The sequence below is a fragment of the Coregonus clupeaformis genome, unplaced genomic scaffold (genome assembly GCF_020615455.1).
Source record: "Coregonus clupeaformis isolate EN_2021a unplaced genomic scaffold, ASM2061545v1 scaf1164, whole genome shotgun sequence".
NCBI classification, from domain to species: Eukaryota; Metazoa; Chordata; class Actinopteri; order Salmoniformes; family Salmonidae; genus Coregonus; species Coregonus clupeaformis.
Window position 1 is genome coordinate 155,001 of NW_025534618.1, and position 18,875 is coordinate 173,875.

An 18,875-nucleotide genomic window follows, 5' to 3' on the forward strand; every position below is an offset into this window, starting at 1 on the left:
TCCCAGACCTCAAAAGTGTTCTCCTGATGTGGTTGAAGCATTGTTGTGGCATCAGCCCAGGCCTGGATAAACAACATGAGCATGCTAGCTGGGATAGAGCATCAGGCCTGGATAAACAACATGAGCATGCTAGCTGGGATAGAGCATCAGGCCAGGCCTGGATAAACAACATGAGCATGCTAGCTGGGATAGCGCATCAGGCCTGGATAAACAACATGAGCATGCTAGCTGGGATAGAGCATCAGGCCTGGATAAACAACATGAGCATGCTAGCTGGGATAGAGCATCAGGCCTGGATAAACAACATGAGCATGCTAGCTGGGATAGAGCATCAGGCCTGGATAAACAACATGAGCATGCTAGCTGGGATAGAGCATCAGGCCTGGATAAACAACATGAGCATGCTAGCTGGGATAGAGCATGCAGGCCTGGATAAACAACATGAGCATGCTAGCTGGGATAGAGCATCAGGCCAGGCCTGGATAAACAACATGAGCATGCTAGCTGGGATAGAGCATCACAGGCCTGGATAAACAACATGAGCATGCTAGCTGGGATAGAGCATCAGGCCAGGCCTGGATAAACAACATGAGCATGCTAGCTGGGATAGAGCATCAGGCCTGGATAAACAACATGAGCATGCTAGCTGGGATAGAGCATCAGGCCTGGATAAACAACATGAGCATGCTAGCTGGGATAGAGCATCAGGCCAGGCCTGGATAAACAACATGAGCATGCTAGCTGGGATAGAGCATCAGGCCTGGATAAACAACATGAGCATGCTAGCTGGGATAGAGCATCAGGCCTGGATAAACAACATGAGCATGCTAGCTGGGATAGAGCATCAGGCCAGGCCTGGATAAACAACATGAGCATGCTAGCTGGGATAGAGCCTCAGGCCAGGCCTGGATAAACAACATGAGCATGCTAGCTGGGATAGAGCATCAGGCCAGGCCTGGATAAACAACATGAGCATGCTAGCTGGGATAGAGCATCAGGCCTGGATAAACAACATGAGCATGCTAGCTGGGATAGAGCATCAGGCCTGGATAAACAACATGAGCATGCTAGCTGGGATAGAGCATCAGGCCAGGCCTGGATAAACAACATGAGCATGCTAGCTGGGATAGAGCATCAGGCCAGGCCTGGATAAACAACATGAGCATGCTAGCTGGGATAGAGCATCAGGCCTGGATAAACAACATGAGCATGCTAGCTGGGATAGAGCATCAGGCCTGGATAAACAACATGAGCATGCTAGCTGGGATAGCGCATCAGGCCTGGATAAACAACATGAGCATGCTAGCTGGGATAGAGCATCGGCCAGGCCTGGATAAACAACATGAGCACGCTAGCTGGGATAGAGCATCAGGCCTGGATAAACAACATGAGCATGCTAGCTGGGATAGAGCATCAGGCCTGGATAAACAACATGAGCATGCTAGCTGGGATAGAGCATCAGGCCTGGATAAACAACATGAGCATGCTAGCTGGGATAGAGCATCGGCCAGGCCTGGATAAACAACATGAGCATGCTAGCTGGGATAGAGCATCAGGCCAGGCCTGGATAAACAACATGAGCATGCTAGCTGGGATAGAGCATCAGGCCTGGATAAACAACATGAGCATGCTAGCTGGGATAGAGCATCAGGCCAGGCCTGGATAAACAACATGAGCATGCTAGCTGGGATAGAGCATCAGGCCTGGATAAACAACATGAGCATGCTAGCTGGGATAGAGCATCAGGCCAGGCCTGGATAAAGCAACAATAGGCTGCCTTTATATGTCCTATCTCTCAACACAAAGTCAGAGACAGCGTATAACCTTGACTCTGCATCCAGCAGCCTCTCTCTCTGTAAATAAAAAGCTTCTATGGCTCTACTCTGCCTGTATTAAACCAGCCCATTGATCAGACCTTCTATGGCTCTACTCTGCCTGTATTAAACCAGCCCATTGATCAGACCTTCTATGGCTCTACTCTGCCTGTATTAAACCAGCCCATTGATCAGACCTTCTATGGCTCTACTCTACCTGTATTAAACCAGGCCATTGATCAGATCTTCTATGGCTCTACTCTGCCTGTATTAAATCAGCCCATTGATCAGATCTTCTATGGCTCTACTTTTCCCCTCCTCCTCCTAGTCTCTTATTTTTTTCTGTCCTCCTGACTGTGTCCTAACGTTGGTGTTGATCTCTCTCTGTCTTCCTGTCCTCCTGACTGTGTCCTAACGTTGGTGTTGATCTCAGCTCTCATCTGACTCATCTCTCTGGCTCTCTCTGCCTGTCCTTAGACCGTGCCCAACGTTGGTGTTGATCTCTCTCTGTCTTCCTGTCCTCCTGACTGTGTCCTAACTTGTCTCTCTCTCTCTCTCTCTCTCTCTCTCTCTCTGTCTTCCTGTCCTCCTGACTGTGTCCTAACGTTGGTGTTGATCTCTCTCTGTCTTCCTGACTGTGTCCTAACGTTGGTGTTGATCTCTCTCTCTGTCTGTCTTCCTGTCCTCCTGACTGTGTCCTAACGTTGGTGTTGATCTCTCTCTGTCCTCCTGACTGTGTCCTAACGTTGGTGTTGATCTCTCTCTGTCCTCCTGACTGTGTCCTAACGTTGGTGTTGATCTCTCTCTGTCCTCCTGACTGTGTCCTAACGGTGGTGTTGATCTCTCTCTCTCTCTCTCTCTCTCTCTCTCTCTCTCTCTGTCTTCCTGTCCTCCTGACTGTGTCCTAACGTTGGTGTTGATCTCTCTCTCTCTCTCTGTCTTCCTGTCCTCCTGACTGTGTCCTAACGTTGGTGTTGATCTCTTTCTCTCTCTCTCTCTCTCTCTCTCTCTGTCTTCCTGTCCTCCTGACTGTGTCCTAACGTTGGTGTTGATCTTCTCTCTCTCTCTCTCTCTCTCTCTCTCTCTCTCTCTCTCTGTCTTCCTGTCCTCCTGACTGTGTCCTAACGGTGGTGTTGATCTGTCTTTCCACCAATACTGTGTGACATGCTGTCTGTCTCTAGGAACCCAGCACTACTAACGCCAGCCCTCTGAGGTAATAATGATAGTTATTATACTGCAGCATGGAGGAGAAAGTCCTCAGATCATTCACAGATTCACTTTCTTAGTTTTATGGCGTTTGGTGTTTTCTGTTGTCAAGCTGTGCTGTACACATCATTTAACCACTAATGTTCCCTCCATGATAGTACACATCCTGTCTGTTCCTCAGTTTGGTTATGGAAAAGGTTCTGCATTATCATAAGCTGTTTGAAATCACTGCAAATAGATTCCTGAAAATGGATCCTATGTAGTAGTTTTCCAGAAACAGATATACTCCATCAGCATGTTACTGTATGGGTCAGAGCACAGTAAGATGCTGGAGCCATGATGTCACGTGGAGAGTTGGGAGGCGTTTTAGATGACAGTGTTATCCGAGTGATGACACTAACTGTGTGTGTGTGTGTGTGTGTGTGTGTGTCTGTGTGTGTGTGTGTCTGTGTGTGTCTCTGTGTGTCTGTGTGTGTCTCTGTGTGTGTGTGTGTGTGTCTGTGTCTGTGTGTGTGTGTGTGTCTGTGTGTGTGTGTCTGTGTGTGTGTGTCTCTGTGTGTCTGTGTGTGTGTCTGTGTGTGTCTGTGTGTGTGTCTGTGTGTGTGTCTGTGTGTGTGTCTGTGTGTGTGTCTGTGTGTGTCTGTGTGTGTCTGTGTGTGTCTGTGTGTGTGTAGGGCCAGGGGGCCATCACAGAGAAGCTGAGGAGCTTCAGTATGCATGACCTGACACAGATACCCCTCGACGACGCAGCAGCCAATCAGATCTATACAGCCCATGCCGGCAACCCTGCCGTGAGCAGGAGGGCTCTCACCGCAGACGCTACCGACAGAACAGGTATGACGTGGTCCACACACACACACCTTACATTAACCCTTCCCCTAGTACCTTCCACTTGTCTGGTAATCATTGATCCAAAGGGAGATCCAGTTACGACACGGTAAGACTCCTGTCTCCACCTTCCTCAAACATCCTCTATAGCTGTAGCTGTGTTGAGCAACATGGGTTGGCTCACCCTATTCCCTGTGAGCCCTGGTCAAAAGCAGTGCACTCTATAGGGTATAGGGTGCCATTTGGGATGCTGGTCCAGTGCCTTCAGAAAGTATTCATACCCCTTCACTTGTTCCTCTCCCATCTACACACAATACCCATAATGACAAAGTCAATGTTTGTAGACATTTTTTAGCAATTTTTTTTACAAATGAAATACTGAAATATAACATTTACATAAGTATTCACACCCCTGAGTCAATACATGTTAGAATCACCTTTGGCAGCGACTACAGCTGTGAGTGTTTCTGGGTAAGTATCTAAGAGCTTTCCACACCTGGATTGTACAATATCTGCCCATTTTATTATTTTCTAAATTCTTCAAGCTCTGTCAAATTGGTTGTTGATCATTGCTAGACAACCATTTTCAGGTCTTTCCATAGATTTTCAAGTAGATTTCAGTCAAAACTGTAACTCGTCCACTCAGGAACATTCACTGTGTTCTTGGTGAGCAATATGTCTCCCAGTGTCTGGTGGAAAGCAGACTGGACCAGGTTTTCCTCTAGTCTCCCAGTGTCTGGTGGAAAGCAGACTGGACCAGGTTTTCCTCTAGTCTCCCAGTGTCTGGTGGAAAGCAGACTGGACCAGGTTTTCCTCTAGTCTCCCAGTGTCTGGTGGAAAGCAGACTGGACCAGGTTTTCCTCTAGTCTCCCAGTGTCTGGTGGAAAGCAGACTGGACCAGGTTTTCCTCTAGGATTTTGCCTGTGCTTAGCTCCATTCCTTTTTTTGAAAAACTCCCTAGTCCTTGCCGATGACAAGCATACCCATAACATGACGCAGCCACCACAATGCTTGAAAATATGAAGAGTGGTACTCGGTGATGTATTGTATTTTCCCCAGAGCATCCCAAACATGCTTAATGGGTGACCTGTCTGAGTATGCAGGCCATGGAAGAACTGGGACATTTTCAGCTTCCAAGAATTGTGTAAAGGTCCTTGCGACATGGGGCCGTGCATTATCATGCTGAAACATGAGGTGATGGCGGTGGATGAATGGCACGACAATGGGCCTCAGGATCTCGTCATGGTATCTCTGTGCATTCAAATTGCCATCGATTAAAATGCTATTGTGTTGGTGTCCGTAGCTTATGCCTGCCCATACCATTACCCCAGTCTGTTACGACACTGAACTGCAGTCAGGTCAAGACCCTGGTGAGGACGACGAGCACGCAGATGAGCTTCCCTGAGATGGTTTCTGACAGTTTGTGCAGAAGTTTTATTTCAGCTCATCAAACATGGGAGCAACACTTTACATGTGTGTTATATTTTTGTCTAGTATAGTTTAACTTCTACTGGAAAGAATGCAACATTATCATTTTAGTCAGGATAATGACCAGCTTGAGACCGTCACATTACACACTGGACCTGCTGACCAGCTGAAGGCCGTCACATTACACACTGGACCTGCTGACCATCTGAAAGCACAGATGTGTTCTTGGTTACATTCTGCACCCTGTTCCCTATGTAGTGTGACCAGTGCACTCCTATGTAGTGTGACCAGTGCACTCCTATGTAGTGTGACCAGTGCACTCCTATGTAGTGTGACCAGTGCACTCCTATGTAGTGTGACCAGTGCACTCCTATGTAGTGTGACCAGTGCACTCCTATGTAGTGTGACCAGTGCACTCCTATGTAGTGTGACCAGTGCACTCCTATGTAGTGTGACCAGTGCACTCCTATGTAGTGTGACCAGTGCACTCCTATGTAGTGTGACCAGTGCACTATATAGGGAATAGGCTGCCATTTGGGTTGCACCCCTTGTCTCTATTCTCAGCCCTTCGCTCTGTTACATTAAAGGAGTGGCGCAGCGTCGTGCCGTCGGAAGATGAAACCCACATCTCTCTGTGATGGACAGGCTCTGAGAAGAATACCTGATGCTCTCTGTGATGGACAGGCTCTGAGAAGAATACCTGATGCTCTCTGTGATGGACAGGCTCTGAGAAGAATACCTGATGCTCTCTGTGATGGACAGGCTCTGAGAAGAATACCTGATGCTCTCTGTGATGGACAGGCTCTGAGAAGAATACCTGATGCTCTCTGCTCTCTCTCTCTCGTCTCTCTGCTAATGCCTGTCCTCCCTCCGTTCCCTGTTGGTCATTCCACTAGCATCCAGGTCATTTCATCTCGTCTGGAATGAAGCCGTCATAAAGGAGCTGCTTTCAGATGCCAAGCGCTTTATAGGAGGGAGCAGAAAGAACCCCAGGGAATGATGTCAATGTCAACTGATTAAGTGACATGTTAATTGTAGTTTTTAGTTCAAGAAGAAACCACCTCAAACCCTTTAGTTCTTTACCCTTTAGGTCTTCATTCAGGATATGTTTTCCTGTGCTGTTTTTAAAGAGGATGTGGTCAGTGGAGGAAGCCAATGAGTGCATCCCAAATTGCATCCTATCCCCTAAATAGTGTACTACTTTTGGCCAGAGCCCTATGGGCTTCCCTCTGGGCCCTGGTCAAAACTAGTGCACTGGAAAGGGAATAGGGTGCTAGTTAGGACGCAACACATACATGGTTGGGTCTGTTCTATTGTTCTCCTCAGGCTGACAGGCTCAGTGCAGGGAGGGGTTGGTTGGTTCTGTTCTCCTCAGGCTGACGGGCTCAGGGAGGGGAGGGGTTGGTTGGTTCTGTTCTCCTCAGGCTGACGGGCTCAGTACAGGGAGGGGTTGGTTGGTTCTGTTCTCCTCAGGCTGACGGGCTCAGTACAGGGAGGGGTTGGTTGGTTCTGTTCTCCTCAGGCTGACGGGCTCAGTACAGGGAGGGGTTGGTTGGTTCTGTTCTCAGGGAGGGAAAGTCCCATTACTTGTCATCACGCTGGGCTGGGCTGGGCTGGGCTGGGCTGGGCTGGGCTGGGCTGGGCTGGGCTGGGCTGGGCTGGGCTGGGCTGGGCTGGGCTGGGCTGGGCTGGGCTGGGCTGGGCTGGGCTGGGCTGGGCTGGGCTGGGCTGGGCTGGGCTGGGCTGAGCTGGGCTGGGCTGGGCTGGGCTGGGCTGGGCTGGGCTGGGCTGGGCTGGGCTGGGCTGGGCTGGGCTGCCAGCTAGCTCAGCTGTGACCAGTCAGAGGTATTGTAGAAGACAGATACAGGATATTAAAGATTCTAATAAGGGATATAGATAATTGGTGGAATGAATGGAATGTGCTCCTCACTTCTCATACTACGAAAATGATCCTTTATGTGGAGAATTGGATGTATTTCTAAAACAATTGTCAACCAATAGGTCTCAATAGCTTCATATGACACATACCAGTTTGCCTTGGACTGTGTGAAGGCTAGCATAAAAAACATATCTCATAGGTTGCAGAAAGTTTAAACCCTAAAACAAGTATAAATAGCCTTGTAGATTTAATAGTGGCTCCAGATCCTGAGGAAACAGTCATATTTCTAGAATGGAGAGCAGATGTGACGAGCTGCAGCTACAGGAACAAAGGAGAGGAGGTATAGAGGAGTCTGTTACTGCTGCCCCCTGGTGGAGGCTGGTAGAATGTTACTGTGTTACTGCTGCCCCCTGGTGGAGGCTGGTAGAATGTTACTGCTGCCCCCTGGTGGAGGCTGGTAGAATGTTACTGCTGCCCCCTGGTGGAGGCTGGTAGAATGTTACTGCTGCCCCCTGGTGGAGGCTGGTAGAATGGCAGCTGTGTTACTGCCTCCCCCTGGTGGAGGCTGGTAGAATGGCAGCTGTCGTGACTCACAGCACAGAACAGAATTGCCCCAGTCAGCTAGTAGTGGTCATAGCACAGTGATGATATTACAGAACAGAATAGCCCCAGTTAGTTAGCAGTGGTTATGGTGGTGGGGGTTCTCTCTTGGTGTCCATCAGCCTGAGACCAGCAGGGCATGGGGCAGCAGCTGTTCCACACTCCCTCCCTCCCCCCTTCCCTCCCCCAGCCCACTGTGGCTCTGACCCCCCCACTCAGAGAGCCAGCTCAGCACAGACCCCCCCACTCAGAGAGCCAGCTCAGCACAGACCCCCCCACTCAGAGAGCCAGCTCAGCACAGACCCCCACTCAGAGAGCCAGCTCAGCACAGACCCCCCCACTCAGAGAGCCAGCTCAGCACAGACCCCCCCACTCAGAGAGCCAGCTCAGCACAGACCCCCCCACTCAGAGAGCCAGCTCAGCACAGACCCCCCCACTCAGAGAGCCAGCTCAGCACAGACCCCCCCACTCAGAGAGCTGAGAGCTGCTGGTCCCATGGCTGGTCACATGACTGGTCACATGTCCTCTGTGACAAGAGAGACCCAGTCCGCGTTCCAGAGCGTAGATGTTGCTGACGCCTGCAAGATCTTACAATGCCTGGGAAGGTGTTTTTAAGTATCAGCTAACCACAACATACACTATATATACAAAAGTATGTGGACACCCCTTCAAATTAGTGGATTCGGCTATTTCAGCCACACCCGTTGCTGACAGGTGTATAAAATCGAGCACACCGCCATGCAATCTCCATAGACAAACACTGGCAGTTGAATGGCCTTACTGAAGAGCTCAGTGACTTTCAACATGGCACCGTTATAGGATTCATCTGCACTTCATGAAGTGGGTTTCCATGGCCAAGCAGCCGCATACAAGCCTAAGATCACCATGCGCAATGCCAAGCGTCAGCTGGAGTGGTGTAAAGCTCACAGCCATTGGACTGTGGAGCAGTGGAAACGCGTTCTCTGGAGTGATGAATCATGCTTCACCATCTGGCAGTCCGATGGACGAATCTGGGTTTGACAGATGCCAGGAGAACGCTTCCTGCCCCAATGCGTAGTGCCAACTGTAAAGTTTGGTGGAGGAGGAATAATGCTCTGGGGCTGTTTTTCATGGTTCGGGCTAGGCCCATTAGTTCCAGTGAAGGGAAATCTTAATGCAACAGCATACAATGACATTCTAGACGATTCTGTGTTTCCAACTTTGTGGCAACAGTTTGGGGAAGGCCCTTTCCTGTTTCAGCATGACAATGCCCCTGTGCACAAAGTGAGGTCCATACAGAAATGGTTTGTGGAGGTCAGTGTGGAAGAACCTGAATGGCCTGCAGCGTCTACATACTGTTGGTCATGTAGTGGATGTTATAGGAATCTGTCAGTGGATGACACCATTGGTCATGTAGTGTATGTTATAGGAATCTGTCAGTGGATGACACCATTGGTCATGTAGTGTATGTTATAGGAATCTGTCAGTGGATGACACCGTTGGTTGTTATAGGAATCTGTCAGTGGATGACACCGTTGGTTGTTGTGTGGCCTTAGCTGTGGAATTCAGCCCCAGTGAGGGGTTTTGTCCCCAGGTGGCCTGTCTCTCTCCAACACAGCAGTCAGTCAGTCCCCTTTTGACACAGCACTTCTACCATAAGGACCTAGGAGTCAGCTCAGAAGACCAAGTTAACATGCTTCTGGTTCAGTTGTACTATGCCTAACTAATGTGGACATGTCTCCCCAGAGTACTATGCCTAACTAATGTGGACATGTCTCCCCAGAGTACTATGCCTAACTAATGTGGACATGTCTCCCCAGAGTACTATGCCTAACTAATGTGGACATGTCTCCCCAGAGTACTATGCCTAACTAATGTGGACATGTCTCCCCAGAGTACTATGCCTAACTAATATGGACATGTCTCCCCAGAGTACTATGCCTAACTAATGTGGACATGTCTCCCCAGAGTACTATGCCTAACTAATGTGGACATGTCTCCCCAGAGTACTATGCCTAACTAATGTGGACATGTCTCCCCAGAGTACTATGCCTAACTAATGTGGACATGTCTCCCCAGAGTACTATGCCTAACTAATGTGGACATGTCTCCCCAGAGTACTATGCCTAACTAATGTGGACATGTCTCCCCAGAGTACTATGCCTAACTAATGTGGACATGTCTCCCCAGAGTACTATGCCTAACTAATGTGGACATGTCTCCCCAGAGTACTATGCCTAACTAATGTGGACATGTCTCCCCAGAGTACTATGCCTAACTAATGTGGACATGTCTCCCCAGAGTACTATGCCTAACTAATATGGACATGTCTCCCCAGAGTACTATGCCTAACTAATGTGGACATGTCTCCCCAGAGTACTATGCCTAACTAATGTGGACATGTCTCCCCAGAGTACTATGCCTAACTAATGTGGACATGTCTCCCCAGAGTACTATGCCTACGAGCAGGAGGACAGGACAGATGAGGAGGGGGAACAACTTTTCTCAGAGGACGAGGCCGTCACCCAGAGAGGTCTGAGGAGGTCCCAGAGTGTCAAGATCATGCGCTCTAAAGCCCGTAAAGATGTAAGTCTGAATATAACACACTCTGAAGCCTGTAAAGATGTAAGTCTGAATATAACACACTCTGAAGCCTGTAAAGATGTAAGTCTGAATATAACGCGCTCTAAAGCCCGTAAAGATGTAAGTCTGAATATAACACACTCTGAAGCCTGTAAAGATGTAAGTCTGAATATAACACACTCTGAAGCCTGTAAAGATGTAAGTCTGAATATAACACACTCTGAAGCCTGTAAAGATGTAAGTCTGAATATAACACACTCTGAAGCCTGTATAGATGTAAGTCTGAATATAACACACTCTGAAGCCTGTAAAGATGTAAGTCTGAATATAACACACTCTGAAGCCCGTAAAGATGTAAGTCTGAATATAACACACTCTGAAGCCTGTAAAGATGTAAGTCTGAATATAACACACTCTGAAGCCTGTAAAGATGTAAGTCTGAATATAACACACTCTGAAGCCTGTAAAGATGTAAGTCTGAATATAACACACTCTGAAGCCTGTAAAGATGTAAGTCTGAATATAACACACTCTGAAGCCTGTAAAGATGTAAGTCTGAATATAACGCGCTCTAAAGCCCGTAAAGATGTAAGTCTGAATATAACACACTCTGAAGCCTGTATAGATGTAAGTCTGAATATAACACACTCTGAAGCCTGTAAAGATGTAAGTCTGAATATAACACACTCTGAAGCCTGTAAAGATGTAAGTCTGAATATAACACACTCTGAAGCCCGTAAAGATGTAAGTCTGAATATAACACACTCTGAAGCCTGTAAAGATGTAAGTCTGAATATAACACACTCTGAAGCCTGTAAAGATGTAAGTCTGAATATAACACACTCTGAAGCCTGTAAAGATGTAAGTCTGAATATAACGCGCTCTAAAGCCCGCAAAGATGTAAGTCTGAATATAACACACTCTGAAGCCTGTATAGATGTAAGTCTGAATATAACACACTCTGAAGCCTGTAAAGATGTAAGTCTGAATATAACACACTCTGAAGCCTGTAAAGATGTAAGTCTGAATATAACACACTCTGAAGCCCGTAAAGATGTAAGTCTGAATATAACACACTCTGAAGCCTGTAAAGATGTAAGTCTGAATATAACACACTCTGAAGCCTGTAAAGATGTAAGTCTGAATATAACACACTCTGAAGCCTGTAAAGATGTAAGTCTGAATATAACACACTCTGAAGCCTGTAAAGATGTAAGTCTGAATATAACACACTCTGAAGCCTGTAAAGATGTAAGTCTGAATATAACACACTCTGAAGCCTGTAAAGATGTAAGTCTGAATATAACACACTCTGAAGCCTGTAAAGATGTAAGTCTGAATATAACACACTCTGAAGCCTGTAAAGATGTAAGTCTGAATATAACACACTCTGAAGCCTGTAAAGATGTAAGTCTGAATATAACACACTCTGAAGCCTGTAAAGATGTAAGTCTGAATATAACACACTCTGAAGCCTGTAAAGATGTAAGTCTGAATATAACACACTCTGAAGCCTGTAAAGATGTAAGTCTGAATATAACACACTCTGAAGCCTGTAAAGATGTGCGTCTGCGGCTACTCTCCTCTGGTTCTGATATGGATAAATACTAGGTCTCTAATGCAGTGGTCACCAACCGGTCCATCACCAAACATTTCTGTAGAAAACCCAACGATGAAGACGTACGCTCCTTTTCTTATTATTAGTGTTGTGCTGTTGGTGGTAGGTGACCTTGATTCAGAAGCCCTGTTGGCGGTAGGTGACCTTGATTCAGAAGCCCTGTTGGCGGTAGGTGACCTTGATTCAGAAGCCCTGTTGGCGGTAGGTGACCTTGATTCAGAAGCCCTGTTGGCGGTAGGTGACCTTGGTTCAGAAGCCCTGTTGGCGGTAGGTGAACTTGATTCAGAAGCCCTGTTGGCGGTAGGTGAACTTGATTCAGAAGCCCTGTTGGCGGTAGGTGAACTTGATTCAGAAGCCCTGTTGGCGGTAGGTGAACTTGATTCAGAAGCCCTGTGCACCAGGTAGGCGAAGTGTTCCCACTTTCAACCTTTTTCATTTCTCTGAGAAGTCTTAAGTCCGCCTTAAGTCCAGCAGACCAGGAGATCTGTAGCTAAATCGAGTGTGGCTACTGCGCTGGCCAATCGGATAGCTCAAATCACCGTGCCTACAGCTTCCAGCAACGTTTGATACTAGCCTACATGAGATTTCAAAACCAGAGTGAGACTGTCAAAGAATACAGCAAAGAGCTGCTGTTTTTATGACTGAGTTCATGTTTGTTTTTATTCAGCACTGTTAAAAAAACATCAAACAGGCTTCTCCCTACTTCCATTCGACTGCAGCTGCAATGACTGTGGAGCCAAGTGTGTCTATAGCCCTGCCTTCAAGACAACTGGGAACCCAGAAATAAACTAGATCCGACTGGGAAAAATCGTTTTGAACAGTCATCCAACTCAGGCATCTTTCTAGAGCTCCGACTTTCCAAGCTAAAGATCATGACGTCATGATCTGACCTCGTTTTCTTGTCAGTTCCCAGTTGACTTGAAAGCACCATGACCATCAGATGCAGGTACCATCAGTCCAGTAAAATAAACAAGATAATTATTTCAATTTATTCTCAACTGTGCCTCGCAAGTAATACACCAACTGATCTGTTTTGTTATCAAAGCTCAAGTTGTGAAATATAATATGGTCTGAGAATAACTATATTGGCAGGCCAGGCATATAGCCAATATGCTGTGATAATGTATTAGGCCTACTGCACAAACCTCATTCCTACAGTACTGTTTTTATTAGGTTCATGTTACATTTAAGTAATGTTTTTTAAAAACCTGAGTGGTAGAGCTCTGCTTGCTTTGTGACTGAAAGGGATCTAGACAGAGAAAAGGTTGGTGACCACTGGTCTGCAGTATATGAAAGTGTCTTCAGTCTTTTTGAAAGGGTCTGTGATGCTTGTTGTAGTATATTAACGAGGTCAGAGTTGGACCAGTCTAATGTTTTCTAATAATAACCAATGTGTTCTTTCCAACAGGCCCGTTATGGATCTCTGAAGATCAAAGGGAAACGAAGGCAGGGTCTGAGTGCTGCGACCTACACTGCAATGTAATGAACACTCCAGGAGAAGCATGGATGTGGCCCAAACACCACCCTTTTCCTTATATAGTGCACTAGTGTTGACCAGAGCACTCTGGGCCCTGGCCCAAAGGTAGTGTCTTCTAAAGGGAATAGATCACAAAATCAGTCAACACTTCAGGAAGATCTATTGACAACTCCAACATCCATCAGTGACTAGCTGCTGACAGTACGCAGTCATTCTCTGGAGAACGGTGCTGAGGAACTGTTCTCCGTCATTCTCTGGAGAACGGTGCTGAGGAACTGTTCTCCGTCATTCTCTGGAGAACGGTGCTGAGGAACTGTTCTCCGTCATTCTCTGGAGAACGGTGCTGAGGAACTGTTCTCCGTCATTCTCTGGAGAACGGTGCTGAGGAACTGTTCTCCGTCATTCTCTGGAGAACGGTGCTGAGGAACTGTTCTCCGTCATTCTCTGGAGAACGGTGCTGAGGAACTGTTCTCCGTCATTCTCTGGAGAACGGTGCTGAGGAACTGTTCTCCAGATGTTTTTAAACTGTCCTGGGTCTATTCTTCTCTTCCTGATGGGAGCATCCGTCTTTTTAATGAACCATATATCAACTCATATTTATTTCATTATTCTTACTGTGTGTATTTAAAGTGTCATACAGCGCCAGCTGTATATAAATAATCTTAAGGTTTTCTCTGTCTTTAGTTAGAAGTGTTTTTGTTGCATGGGTCTTAGTTTCTGGATTAAAATAGTTGTTTTTAGGCGCTGATGTGGACTTTTAGTATTTCTACTGTTGCAATTCTTAATTTTTTTGGGGCGGGTTATATATTTAATTGAGCTTTATTTTGTCATATGCTGCCTTGCAGACGTTGTATTTTGAGTTTAGAAAATTTAAATAGTAGAATACATTATAATTATAATAGTGATAATTCTGGCACACTTGAAAAGATTGTTACAAAATAACAGCCGACCAAAAGTGTCCCTTATTCCTCCAGGAGGAACAAACCAATAAGGAGAGAGAACGGGAACGGAGGATCGTGTCTTATAGGCTGTCCCAAATGGCTCCCTATGGGCTCTGGTCTAAAGTAGTGCACTATATAGGGAATAGGGTGCCATTTGGGATGCACACAATGTTGAGGTATGTTTGTTTGTGTTGACCGTAACTTGCCTGTCCAGTTTGAATGACTGCATTTCCTGTTAGCTTTGGAACAAAGTTTTTTTTATAACCAACCTTTTGCACATTCTTCCAAACCTATGACCTTTTGTAATGCTTTGATGTCATCTCAGTTTTAGAATGTTCCCTGCTGCGCTCTGGGAAGCTTTAACCACATGATGAAACCTATTAATACCAAAGCTTTATTTACTAAACCAGTGATGTGGGTCTGGTTCGTGTGGGAGTGTATGAAAGGGGTGCTGTAAATAAATTATGCAAAAATGTCTGAATAAAGTTTGCAGAGTAATTAAACTTTGATCGTGTCATGTGATTTTCAATAAAACAATGGCAACAATATTATATAACACATTACTGCCTATCAACAACAGCTGACAGGGATTCCTCTGATTACAGTGAAATACTTACTTACTAAATGTTTCCCAACAATGCGGTCATGACCGTAAATGATGACAGACATTCTAAGGTCAGACCACAATCACATAAGGAAACCCTTCCCGGCCTGATCTATAGGAGAGACAGTCTGATCAATCAGGAGAGACGGGTCCAGAGACAGTCTGATCAATCAGGAGAGACTGGTCCAGAGACAGTCTGATCTATAGGAGAGACAGGTCCAGAGACAGTCTGATCTATAGAGAGACTGGTCCAGAGACAGTCTGATCTATAGAGAGACTGGTCCAGAGACAGTCTGATCTATCAGGAGAGACTGGTCCAGAGACAGTCTGATCTATCAGGAGAGACTGGTCCAGAGACAGTCTGATCTATCAGGAGAGACTGGTCCAGAGACAGTCTGATCTATAGGAGAGACAGGTCCAGAGACAGTCTGATCAATCAGGAGAGACTGGTCCAGAGACAGTCTGATCTATAGAGAGACTGGTCCAGAGACAGTCTGATCTATCAGGAGAGACTGGTCCAGAGACAGTCTGATCAATCAGGAGAGACTGGTCCAGAGACAGTCTGATCTATCAGGAGAGACTGGTCCAGAGACAGTCTGATCTATAGGAGAGACAGGTCCAGAGACAGTCTGATCTATAGAGAGACTGGTCCAGAGACAGTCTGATCTATAGAGAGACTGGTCCAGAGACAGTCTGATCTATCAGGAGAGACTGGTCCAGAGACAGTCTGATCTATGGGAGAGACTGGTCCAGAGACAGTCTGATCTATCAGGAGAGACTGGTCCAGAGACAGTCTGATCAATCAGGAGAGACTGGTCCAGAGACAGTCTGATCTATCAGGAGAGACTGGTCCAGAGACAGTCTGATCTATCAGGAGAGACTGGTCCAGAGACAGTCTGATCTATAGAGAGACTGGTCCAGAGACAGTCTGATCTATAGAGAGACTGGTCCAGAGACAGTCTGATCTATAGAGAGACTGGTCCAGAGACAGTCTGATCTATCAGGAGAGACTGGTCCAGAGACAGTCTGATCTATCAGGAGAGACTGGTCCAGAGACAGTCTGATCTATCAGGAGAGACTGGTCCAGAGACAGTCTGATCTATAGGAGAGACAGGTCCAGAGACAGTCTGATCTATAGAGAGACTGGTCCAGAGACAGTCTGATCTATAGAGAGACTGGTCCAGAGACAGTCTGATCTATCAGGAGAGACTGGTCCAGAGACAGTCTGATCTGTCAGGGAGAGACTGGTCCAGAGACAGTCTGATCTATCAGGAGAGACTGGTCCAGAGACAGTCTGATCTATCAGGAGAGACTGGTCCAGAGACAGTCTGATCTATAGAGAGACTGGTCCAGAGACAGTCTTATCTGTCAGGAGAGACTGGTCCAGAGACAGTCTGATCTATAGAGAGACTGGTTCAGAGACGGTCTGATCTATAGAGAGACTGGTCCAGAGACAGTCTGATCTATAGAGAGACTGGTCCAGAGACAGTCTGATCAATCAGGAGAGACTGGTCCAGAGACAGTCTGATCTATCAGGAGAGACTGGTCCAGAGACAGTCTGATCTATCAGGAGAGACTGGTCCAGAGACAGTCTGATCTATAGGAGAGACAGGTCCAGAGACAGTCTGATCTATAGAGAGACTGGTCCAGAGACAGTCTGATCTATAGAGAGACTGGTCCAGAGACAGTCTGATCTATCAGGAGAGACTGGTCCAGAGACAGTCTGATCTATGGGAGAGACTGGTCCAGAGACAGTCTGATCTATCAGGAGAGACTGGTCCAGAGACAGTCTGATCTATCAGGAGAGACTGGTCCAGAGACAGTCTGATCTATAGAGAGACTGGTCCAGAGACAGTCTGATCTATCAGGAGAGACTGGTCCAGAGACAGTCTGATCTATAGAGAGACTGGTCCAGAGACAGTCTGATCTATAGAGAGACTGGTCCAGAGACAGTCTGATCTATCAGGAGAGACTGGTCCAGAGACAGTCTGATCTATAGGAGAGACTGGTCCAGAGACAGTCTGATCTATCAGGAGAGACTGGTCCAGAGACAGTCTGATCTATCAGGAGAGACTGGTCCAGAGACAGTCTGATCTATAGAGAGACTGGTCCAGAGACCGTCTGATCTGTCAGGAGAGACTGGTCCAGAGACAGTCTGATCTATCAGGAGAGACTGGTCCAGAGACAGTCTGATCTATAGAGAGACTGGTCCAGAGACAGTCTGATCTATAGAGAGACTGGTCCAGAGACAGTCTGATCTATCAGGAGAGACTGGTCCAGAGACAGTCTGATCTATAGAGAGACTGGTCCAGAGACAGTCTGATCTATCAGGAGAGACTGGTCCAGAGACAGTCTGATCTATAGGAGAGACTGGTCCAGAGACCGTCTGATCTGTCAGGAGAGACTGGTCCAGAGACAGTCTGATCTATCAGGAGAGACTGGTCCAGAGACAGTCTGACAGTCTGATCAATCAGGAGAACGGGGTCAACTTGATCGGGCTTCGACCCCTGGTATCATATAAACACACATAAGACATGGTAGAATGTGGAGAATTACAGGAAATTCGTTTAAAAAAAGAAAACGTTGTCTCTGCCAACAAGAGGGGTGTGAATAGTTTGAACAGTTTGGGGTCATAGGTTGTGAGGTGGGGGGTTTGTTACCGCGCCGATAAACGACTATATCCATCCGGACCTTTGCCACCTGGGAAATTTGTGTGACCGGACCTTCTGAAATAGTTCTGGAGTACCACTGATATGCAGGATGGGGATCCTCATGTTCTGGGTTTAGAGGGTTTTCATGGTAACAACAGCGTGAAGGCTGCTGTTATAGGCTTGCCTTGAGGTTCATCAGAAACTCACACTCAACACATTTAACGTGTGAACTCCTTGAACTCAATGTTCTGAGGATGATGTTTGGAGGAGTTTGAGTACGCGATGATGGTCCTAATATTATTGGATGTACTAGTTGTGCCTTGAGCTGTGGTCTAATTTTGAACCTGTATTTTTAAAAGCTTTCTGCTGCCGATGTCTGACTCAACGTGTTGTTAGGTCTAATATGTTCAGGTGCTGACTGGCACAGTAGAATACATTATAATTATAATAGTGATCATTCTGGCACACTTGAAATGATTGTTACAAGATAACAGCCGACCAAAAGTGTCCCTTATTCCTCCAGGAGGAACAAACCAATAATGAGAGAGAACGGGAAACGGAGGATCATGTCTTATTGGCTGTCCCAAATGCTCCCATGGTCTTCCTACCCAATGGACATTGCCACAGTTGTTAATATGTATATATTATTATTTTTATTTTTATTGTGTCAATATTCCTTTGTTCACCTGTCATCCTTTGTTGTTATCACTGGGAAGTAAGTGCCCTCCTCTGGCCAGTTCTCTTCACTGCAGTCACGACGGATTTCATTCCCCGGATTTCATTTCTAATTGCTTCCACCAGGGGTCGCTGTGGAACATATAATCAGAAAAGAGAGGACTTCGGTATTCAAGGCAACTAAAGTTAATCTAATTTTGGAATTCCAAATTTCACATAGCACACCAACTAGACCTGAAACACATTTGGACATAGTTTGAATAACATTCACTGGATTTCATAGACAGAGTAATATTATTAATATTGTGCATGCTGCAGGTAACTATATTTACTTTTTAAGATTATGGCAATATCATGCCATGAGTTAATGTTCACTAAATCAGTTCATTCAGATGAACAATCAATGATTTAGTAAATACTGTTAGTTACTAAAACACATCCACCACTTGTTTAGAAGGAGTGTTGATTGTCGCTGAAGTTTAAAGTAGAGGGTGATATACGATCAACAGCAGAATAAGATTAGTAAAGAAGAGATTCAATGAAAGTGTTGTTCACAGCTGTGTGATAGAATAGCAGTGTGGGACCAGAGTCA

At 46.4% G+C, this 18,875-nt stretch overlaps 1 protein-coding gene across 1 annotated transcript in view; it reads left to right on the plus strand.

Moving 5' to 3' along the window:
• reep3b (receptor accessory protein 3b) overlaps positions 1-14,860 on the plus strand; it is a 48,472-nt gene extending 33,612 nt beyond the window's left edge. Inside the window, exons 6-8 of the mRNA XM_045217646.1 lie at positions 3,695-3,854; positions 10,184-10,320; positions 13,344-14,860. Of these exons, the coding sequence (XP_045073581.1) occupies positions 3,695-3,854; positions 10,184-10,320; positions 13,344-13,418 (372 nt within the window). The 3' untranslated portion in view covers positions 13,419-14,860. The remainder of the gene's footprint in view (positions 1-3,694; positions 3,855-10,183; positions 10,321-13,343) is intronic.
• Positions 14,861-18,875: the final 4,015 nt, after the last annotated feature.